The sequence below is a fragment of the Ostrea edulis genome, chromosome 10, assembly GCF_947568905.1.
Source record: "Ostrea edulis chromosome 10, xbOstEdul1.1, whole genome shotgun sequence".
NCBI lineage: Eukaryota > Metazoa > Mollusca > Bivalvia > Ostreida > Ostreidae > Ostrea > Ostrea edulis.
This window is the reverse complement of record NC_079173.1, coordinates 5,576,908-5,586,942: the sequence shown is the minus strand read 5'-3', so window position 1 is coordinate 5,586,942 and position 10,035 is coordinate 5,576,908. Positions and strand designations below refer to the sequence as shown.

At 36.5% G+C, this 10,035-nt stretch overlaps 1 protein-coding gene and 1 long non-coding RNA gene across 2 annotated transcripts; one reads left to right on the top strand and one right to left on the bottom strand.

Moving 5' to 3' along the window:
• Positions 1-6,104: 6,104 nt before the first annotated feature.
• LOC125666630 (E3 ubiquitin-protein ligase Midline-1-like) lies at positions 6,105-8,871 on the bottom strand. The gene is made up of 2 exons (XM_048899826.2): positions 8,771-8,871; positions 6,105-8,286 (listed from the first exon to the last, which is right to left on the bottom strand). The coding sequence occupies exon 2, from the start codon at positions 8,255-8,257 to the stop codon at positions 6,650-6,652; it is 1,608 nt and encodes a 535-aa protein (XP_048755783.2). The 5' UTR covers positions 8,258-8,286; positions 8,771-8,871; the 3' UTR covers positions 6,105-6,649.
• Positions 8,872-8,961: 90 nt separating this feature from the next.
• Positions 8,962-10,035, top strand: LOC130050897 (uncharacterized). Its single transcript, XR_008799275.1, has 2 exons — positions 8,962-9,322; positions 9,882-10,035. It is a non-coding gene; the product is annotated as an uncharacterized LOC130050897 (long non-coding RNA).

The following is a 10,035-nucleotide window of genomic DNA, read 5'->3' as shown; positions in this document are numbered from 1 at the left end:
AATACATAAATGTCGCTTTCAATCAGCCGATCACTAGAGGTGTCGGTATGTACCTCGGTACACGAGGCGAAATACCGGTATATTCAAGTCTGATAACTCTTAACAAAAATATAGAATTGAAACAAAGCAAAAATATTAAGAAAAAATCATTAGGCTAAAGAAATTTGTGTATGCAGTGACTCGCTTTATTTACATCGTTCCCTCGTTGTGATATAATAAAAGATAAGTCTAATAACTGTACACAATCGGTGAAACATACGAAGTATAAAACGCTATAATTTGATTATTAATGATATGAAAACAAATCAAAATAAAAAAAAAATAAAATAATAGAAAACATTTCATTAAGTAAATATTTTAAAATAATTATCAGATAGATTATAAAAAATTTGTTTTCAAGTTGTTTGGTTTATGCGGGTCGAAAACCATCTCCGCCTATTAGGCAAACCCCGACTAAAAAAATATAAAATGGTAGATGCAGACTTGTGCGTTTGTAACCACTGTTCTTCGCGCGAGTACAAAATGAAATTCCTGCCGATTCTGAACGCCGTCATTTGCGACTCTAAGAACTTCTAGACTTTGAGATTGTGTCAAATAAATTCCACAGGTTCCCCCTATTAGTTATTTTGATAGTCGTTCCAGTCGGTAGTCTTGTCACAGTTGATTCTAGTCATGATACAGAGACACTGCTATATAGTATGTACTATATGCTTTTATGTTAGGATTAAACTTTTGCTCTGTTAACTGGTTTCAAAATAAATTTAGATATTTTCCTTATTATTTATATTCATGAATAAATTAAATGCAATTTACAATCATTAAACTAATAACTGCTCATTATATACAATAATTCACAACTACAATCCACTAAAATTGAATCATGATATTAAAAGATGAAATCTGCGGTATACCGTGGTATGTACCCCGGTATTTTGTAAATACCACGGTACCTTTATTTTCTGCGGTACCCAACTCTACCAGTCACAGTAGTTCAATGGTAGGGCCTTCAATATATATATACATACCGGTAGCTTGATGTAATCTTTAAAATGGAGGTCCCATGTTGTGTCATGCATTAACACGTTAAAGATACCTCTCTGATACAGTCCTGAGCACTATGCAAAGGTATAAATATGTTTAACTTCACCTACAGCTCGTGACGTCTCAATATAAGTGAAAGATACTCATAGGGACCTAAAACAAACAGGCATTTTAAATCGTGTAGAATGAAACATTTCACCATTAATATTCTTTTTTTGAAGTACATACAAAGCAAACACCTAGGCAATTATTGGAGGATTCTTATCATTTTACATTGTCTTTATTTGTAAATTTCTTTTGATAGATGGTCAAACTGGACTGGTGTAAGAAATAGCGGTATAACATAGGGAGGTGATTGGATGTATGGAGTTCTTCTCATATCCCAGGAACCACACTGAGGTCAGTCTGCTGGACTTCAACAGATTCTGATCAACACCTTGGTCATTCAACAAGACTGGAGAGCAGCCCGGGCCTCACAAATAGTTAATCAAACTGGTTAGTCAAATTCTGTCTCCAAAGGGCGGTGCGGGGTGCTCTTAATTTTTAGTGTAAACCATGCACTGTCTTCTCTTTGTTAACTCACCTGAGCTGAAGCTCAAGTGAGATTTTGTGATCGCCTGTTGTCCGTCATCTATCTGACTGTCCGTCTGTAATTTTTTTTTTTTTTTTTACATTTTTGACATTCTCCAGAACCACTGGGTCAATATCAACCAATCTTGGCGAAAGGCATTCTTGGGTAAAGTGCTCTCAATTTTGTCAAAATGAAGTGTCATGCCACCTTCAAAGGGGAGATAATTTAAAAAATGTATAAATAGGATGGGGTCAATTAAAAACTTCTCAAGAAACACTGGACCAGAAGAGCTGAAATTTATTTCACTTTCCCTGACATAATGCAGATTCAAGTCTGTTAAAACCATGGCTCCTGGAGGTTGGATTGGTCCACAATAGGGGATAAAAGTTTTATATGTAAATATATAGAGAAAATCTTTAAAAATCTTCTCAAGAACCAATGGGCCAGAGGAGCTAAGATTTACATGAAAGCTTCCTGACATAGTGCATATTCAAGTTTGTAAACAGCATGGCCTTCAGGGGTAGGTTGAAGCCACAGTATGGACTAAGGTTGTAGATGCAAAGTAAAGAATTACATGAAAGATTTCTGACATAGTGTAAATTGAATTTTGTTAAAAGCATGTCCCTCGGGGGTAGAATAGGTCACAGTAGGGTGTCAAACGTTTACATACCAATATATAGGAAACATCTTTAAAATCTTCTCAAGAGATAATAGGCCAGAAACATTAACATTTACATGAAAGCTTTTCTGACATAGTGCAGATTCAGTTTTTTGTTTAAATCATGGCCCAAGGGGTAGGGCGGGGCCATAATTTGGGATCAAAGTTTTACATACAAATATATAGAGCAAATCTTTAAAATATTCTTCTCAAGAACATTGGGCTAGAGAAGTTTACCTTTACATGAAAGCTTCCCGTCATAGTGCAGATTCAAGTTTGTAATAAGCCACAATAGAGATCAAAGTTTTTTCAGTCAAATATATTGGGAAATTCTTTATATACGGGCCTAGGGGATTCAGGTGATTGATGTGGCATATGGGCCTCTTGTCTTTCTTATGTCGCCATAATTGGAGATTTAGAGACATATAGCTTTTAATCTGTCTGCAGAAATTTTAACCTAAACCACACTTTTAAATGGTTAGTAATAGGGGTTTCATGTTTCACATATCTATTTCTTGTAACGTGGTTTTTCTTTTCATATCAAAGTTTTTGGTCTCGTGACCTTGACGTTGGGGTTTGACATATTTTAGAAAAACTTACCTTTGGTATAATCAGCTACACAGGGTTCAGTAATTCCTGTTTTAGTATGATCATTTCAGGAATGATTTCTGACTCGCCTAGGGAATGCTAATCACTAATTCTACACTCGTCCCATTTTTCTATGTTAGATACACATAATATCAAAATCTCCAAATTTAGAAGTTTGAAGTTATTCTGCTGTCTTTATCTCTCAAATCCATCAAATTTTACACCTATCAACAAGAAGTGTGTGTGAAACAGTATGGCAACAAAGAACAAGAGTTACCTTGGCTCTACCTTTGATAAGCTGTTGTGGTTTTAAAAATATTTTTTATAAACATTTTTTTTCTAGGAAAAATGTTGAACCCATATTATAACCCCCAACGTAGCCCAAAGTGATCAAAGCATAACTGAAAATGAATTCACATGCAAGATGCATCAACACTAATATGACTAACATGGTCTTCCTGTTCTAGGTAAAACCAAGGTCACAAGGTCATATATCATGGTATAATATGAAGACCTTGCCTTTAGAAATCTAAATACATAATTTAAAAGTTTCATCTTAAATAGTTCACGAAATATAATTCTGAAGATATTTAACAGATTATGTTTTCTGGAAAGGAAGTCAAAGTTCAAGGTCACATTGGCAAAGGTCCAAGTATGAGATAAAAGTCTTACTGTGAGAAATCAATATTACCGGTATATACAAAATATGAGAGATCTACCTCCAATAGTTCAGAAGATATTGAATAGGTCAGATATATAAAAAAATAGGTTCAGCTCTAATGTCAAGGTCACAGGATGAAACCTCACAAAATAATAAGGTATTGCCATAAAGAACCTTTATAAATATCTATGCAAAATATGAAAGCCCTACCTGAAATTGTTCAGGAGAAATTGAATAGGTCAGGGACCATTTTTGAAATCCTGTCAAACTCCAAGGTCAAAAGATAAAACACTATTGTGTAGAAGACCTTGCCATAAAGAATCTATATACATAATACAAAAGCCCCACCTAAAATAGTTCCGGATAAATTTAAAGTTATGTTTTCTTGCAATAAGGTCAGCTCCAAGATCACAAAGTCACAGATCAGGTTATGAAATGAAAGGTCTTGCCATAAGAAAGATATCTACAAGATATGGGAGATCTGCCTTAATTAGTTCAGAACATATTGTATAGGTAAGGTATTTGATAAAAGTAGGTCAAACTTCCAGGTCAAGGTCAGAAGATCACACGCCACTGCATAACATGAAAGGATGATCAATTGTATTTTGTTTAACGTCCCTCTCGATAATTTTTCACTCATATGGAGATGTCACCAAGACCGTTGAAGGGCTTCAAATGTAAGCCTATGTTTGGCTCTTACGGCTTTTGAACAGTGAGGGTTCTTTAGTGTACCACACTTACTGTGACACGGGACATCCGTATATAAGGTCATCTCTGAAGACCCGTGACATTGACACCTGATGCAGAGCGTTTGGCGATGGAACTATCACTACCTGTTTTTAACGACTTTGGTCTTTCGCAGCCGGGAATCGAACTCTGACCTTCTACATGAGGGGCAAACCCTCTGCCTCTAGACCACCGTGGCGGTTTAACACATGAAAGATATTTCCATAAAGAATGTATATACAAAATATGAAAGCCCTAGCTTCAATAGTTTAAGAGATATTTCAAAAATGTGTCCTATAATATATGTATCAACATATAACACTTTGATCCCCTACTCTGGCCCCAACCTACCCTGATTTCAAGAAACTTGAATCTGCACTAAGTTAGGAGGTTTCATGTAAATTTCAATTTTCCTGGCGCAGTGGTTCTTGAGAGGATTTTTAAATGACCCATATCTATGTTTGCATTTTCGTGATTATCTCCCTTTGGAGAAGGGAGTTGCCCTTTATTTGAACAAACATGAATCACCTTCAGTTAAGGATGCTTTTTGCTACGTTTGGTTGAAATTGGCCTAGTGGTTTTGGAGAAGAGTTCAAAAATGTGAAAAAGATTACAGACAAACGAACAACAGGTGATCACAAAAGCTCGTTTGAGCTTTCAGCTCCGGTGAGCTAACAAACAATGTCGCAAACTTTGTTACAAAAGGGTCTTGCTACAAGGACTGCACGTAAGATATATGAAAGTCATCACTCACCATTCATAAGTTTTGAGCAAGGTTAATGTTTAGGAGATTTGAGTCAAACTTGGTCACCAGGTCAAAGGTCATACTTTCAAATTAAAAGTCATGTCATAAGGAATGTATGTACAAAACAAGAAAATTCAACCTCAATTAGTACAGGAGATATTGCCTAGGTTAGGTGTTGTTAAAATTGGATCATATTCCAATGCCAAGGTCACAGGTAAAACATACCCATGGAATCAAATGAAAAGAATTGCCATTATGAATTCATACACAAAATATGAATGCTATATCTTATAATTATAATTCAGGCAATATTGCTAGGTGCAGTATTGTTAAAAATGGGTCAAACTCCAATGTCAAGGCCATGACATAAAAAACTATTGCATTAAATGAAAGATTTTTTTCATAAGAAATCTACATATAGAATGTGAAATCCCTTCCTTAAATAGGTCAGAAGATATTGCCTTAATTAGGTCAAATTCCAAGGTCAAGACCATGACGACAATCACAATAATGATTCCGCCTATATAACGGGTCCCAATTAATTGTTGTAATGGACTAAGCCTAGTCAATGAGCTGACACACAGGCTGATCACTATAGAGCTCCCGCCTATATAACAGGGACCCTAATTAATTGTTGTAATGGACTAAGCCTAGTCAATGTACGGACATACAGGCTGATCACTATAGGGCTCCCGCCTATATAACAGGGGCCCTAATTAATTGTTGTAATGGACTAAGCCCAGTCAATGTACAGACACACAGGCTGATCACTATAGGGCTCCCACCTATATAACAGGGGCCCTAATTAATTGTAATGGACTAAGCCCAGTCAATGTACGGACACACAGGCTGATCACTATAGGGCTCCCACCTTTATAACAGGGGCCCTAATTAATTGTTGTAACAGACTAAATCTGTCCTTTTGTAAAGAGTAATTCTTAATTACCGGTTCATTTAGTTATGATTTTAATTTGTGAGTGTTTATTTTGTAGAATTGTGGAGATTTAGATACGTGTTGTTTATTGACGTGATAAACAGAAGACTGTGACCTTGTATCTGAAGATCTGTGAAGGAGGCTGGACGTTTGTGTACTGACAGTAATAATGTAAGACTGTTCACTAAATCATGTTTATCTATCTGTACTGACAGTAATAATGTAAGACTGTACACTAAATCATGTTTATCTATCTGTACTGACAGTAATAATGTAAGACTGTACACTAAATCATGTTTATCTATAATATATACATTGAAGCATAACACAGATAACAAACAAAATAAAGTTCAATCAAACACTCATAAACAAACACACATTTAGTGTCCATGCAGGCGTTAATCTCAAACACTGGTGCAATTAACACAGCTGTAATCAACACAGGACTATAATTAACATCATGTTTATTACGGTAATCAACACAGAACCTTGTAGATGTGTAATTAACAATGGAGATATGTAATTAACACTGTGTTGGTAGATGTAATTAACACTGTATAGAGCTGTGTAATTAACACTGTGTTGGTAGATGTAATTAACACTGTATAGAGCTGTGTAATTAACACTGTGTTGGTAGATGTAATTAACACTGTGTTGGTAGATGTAATTAACACTCTAGAGATGTGTAATTAACACTATGTAGAGCTAAGTAATTAACACTGTGTTTATAGATATTGGATTTTCTTCACTTTAGCAGTGTTAAACTCAGCCACAAAGAGGTTGTCTCTGATGTCCACACATAAACCCCGTGGACGGCGTAAATGACAGTGAATGTAACGGAGGAACTGTCCGTCCTGATCTAGGATGTGGATACGGTGATTGTCACAGTCTGCTGTCAGGATGTGACTCTGGCTGTCTGTAGTGATGCCGTATGGATTAAATGATTGCTTGGTATTAGAGGGATGACCAGTGTATCTAAATCGGAGTTTTCCTGACTGATTGACCACCACTACTGCTCTAGCTCCATAGTCAGCCACACAGATATCCAGGTTCTTGTTCTCACTGAGGTATTTAATGTAACCACCAGATGAGTAGAGAGGACTACCCTGATCATCAAACTGAATGCTTTGTTTCTCTGTGGAGCCGGAGTAACGCACGACTTTGTATTGTTTGTCATCATCACTGATCATGGTAACCAGGAGACCGTTAGCCGCGGTACAGCAGACATAGAGAGGTCTCCACCCCTGTAGTGTGATCACGGTCTGTATCTGTTTATTCTTAATTAAGTTTATAGTGTTATCATGATAGTCAGTATAAACAAGATCTCCGTCCCGTGTCACTGCTATGTCTGTTGGTGTGTCCCCTGACTTGGTTTGTATTGATGTCAGTAGTTTACTCTGGAGGTTCAGCAGCTTCATGGTGTTCTCCCCGCGTGTCCAGACTTGATCTTCACTCAGACAGCTAACATTGGTTAGATATTTATACCCAGTGTCTATGGTGGCGGTGACGCGCGGCTCATCAAGCAGTGGTTTGACTGTTGTAACGTATAGTGACGTTAAGGAACCAAACATCTCATTAAGTGTTTCTGTGTTAATTGCTGGAGTAGATAAGCTTGGTAATGTAACTTTGATTGTAGGAGGCAGTTTATTGAATTCATTATTTCTAGATTTGTAAGTTGATGTTAAGGAGATGTCATTGGTGTCCAGGATGTTTTTCATTTCTAGAATGACCTGGTTGATTTCAGTCATTCTGTGCGTGATTTCATCCGCGTGTTTATCTAATAGAGAGAGATGCTTAGTTTTTATCTCTACAATGTCTGCTTTCCGTTTGTTGACAATGGCGGTGACCTCGCGATGCCAGACTTCTCCTTGTTGGTCAGCAGTTGTGGCCAGTTTTCCGTAATTTGTTTCTACTTCGGCTTTCTCAGTTTGGACAGCGGAGGAAATGTCCGTATATCGGGGGTAAATCTTCTTCTCGAGTTCTTCTAAATCTTTTTGTATGCGTTGTTTTTTAGAGCCGAGTTTTTCCAGAATATCTGATATATCGTGACCTTTGTGTTTACCTGAGGAGATGCAGGTAGAACACACAGGAATGTGACAGCTCTCACAGTACATTTCGCAATCTTTTTCGACGTGTTTCAGACATTTTAAGTATTTGGGAGTAAACTTTTTGTGTAAATGATAGGATGCGATTTTGTGTTTTTTAGAGGAATCTGAGAGATGTTTACTGACACAGTCAGTACAAAGATTGATATCGCAATGTTCACAGCAATACTGTAGGGGGTCAGTTTCACAGAGGTCACACAGTAGAACGTCCTGAGCACGCGGGTCCATCTCTGGGGTCAGGGGTCACGAGTAGTTTACTGTCAATAAAGGAAATTAATGAGCTTTAATATTAATTTGAACTGGTTAAAACATTTATATTTACATTAAATGCTGATTTGTTAGTAATAGATAATGTATCAAGGTTTTATCTTGATACAAGCACGCATCTTCCAATTTGACTTTAAAAGCTGTGTACATGTATTACACAAAATAAAAAATGGTTGTCTAGGTTTCAGAAATCTTGTTTGTAGCATACAGGAAATATACACAAAGGAAGAATGGGTTAATTTCTACAGAATTGGCGAGACTTATTCCAATTTTGATAAATAAAAATATGTTAAGAGCATGACATGTTTAATATAGATAGATATCCCCTCCTCCTCTGTGCTCTGAATTACATGAAATTAAGATGCTCACTGGTAAGCATATCTTAATAATTTTACTTATTTAAAACAATTTTCCGAAACATTTCTTACATTCTAGTTGTTGTGCAATGCGTATTGTAAAATAATGATGTCTAACCTGTAAATATCCTACACGCCCTCTGTACAGCCGCCTCGTCCTGGTATATTGACCTGATGATGATGAGTGAATTTAATGTGCGGGCTCAGCTCCACTATATATATGTAGACCTTCCGTCCTGTCACGTGATTTAAACGGGAAATGCGATCATTTACGCAAATTAACCAAACTCCATTAACATAGCCACTTAAACTTTTTAATGTAAACAATTAATACATTTATAACGGAGGGGGTATTTATGAAATACATATATAGACATAATTTGTCTTTAGACAAACAAATCAGTTACCTGTTTCGGGGCGGATTAAAAATAAAGCTTAGGTGGTGGTAGCAGCTACTCAAATTCCGTCATTAGATCCGCCAAAGCTGTTTACTTGACCTTTTCATAATTAATGTTCCGTGAATTTCAGTTTCGATTTGAAAGGGCGAACGGATGTTCAATTATAATTTCCAGATATCGGAATATTTACACCAGTTTGTACCCCACTCGGGTCGTTGTTTAGCGGTGTTAATCAGTAGACCGAGGGAAAAAAATCTTCTATGTAAATATGTGTATGTATAACTACAGCAATTGTTTGTAAATTAGCAATTTTTCACATTTGTAAATAAATGTATTGAAATGTAAATGTGTCTAGTCAACTGATAGATAAGGACAGGTTTCTCCATCACGTGGCGGCAAACTTTCACATTCTAGAACGAGGGGGGGGGGTATTTTAATTTTAAACTCTTTCTATCCACAAGCTCAGACCTTGTGTTTGGTGTAATTTAATCTCTAGAGCGTTTACCGTATACGATCAGGTAGTATATTTGTGGGAGAAATGGTTATCGGTTTATTTTCAGAAATATGTAAGTCAAGAGAAACTTTCTATACAATAATGTCAAGTGTGGAGTCTGCAGATACAGGACATCGGGAAGTCTGACCCCGTCCCTCTGCTTGTTTTCTTCTTTTATTAAGACGAGTAACAGCTTATTTTTATTCAGGAACCCTAAACAAATTTAGAAAGGGAAGAGGGACGGCTTGTCAAACGAACGTATTCAAACCATATCCTGTCTAGAGCTACAGGAAATGATCATTCATACAGTAATTATTGAATTTTTTTTTCTTTTTCAGGAATCATGATTTTGGGATGAATGTTTTCTGTGGGGTACATGACAAAGCCTCACCCTACATACCAGTACACAAAGAATGGGAGGAACCTCTAACTTTATACAATCATTGAAATAAAGAATCATTTGCAGACTAGATGCATACTTTTGTATCACCA

Bases quoted from the DNA above. Each gene is read 5' to 3' on its own strand.
- LOC125666630 (XM_048899826.2), bottom strand. From the start codon at position 8,257: ATGGACCCGCGTGCTCAGGACGTTCTACTGTGTGACCTCTGTGAAACT.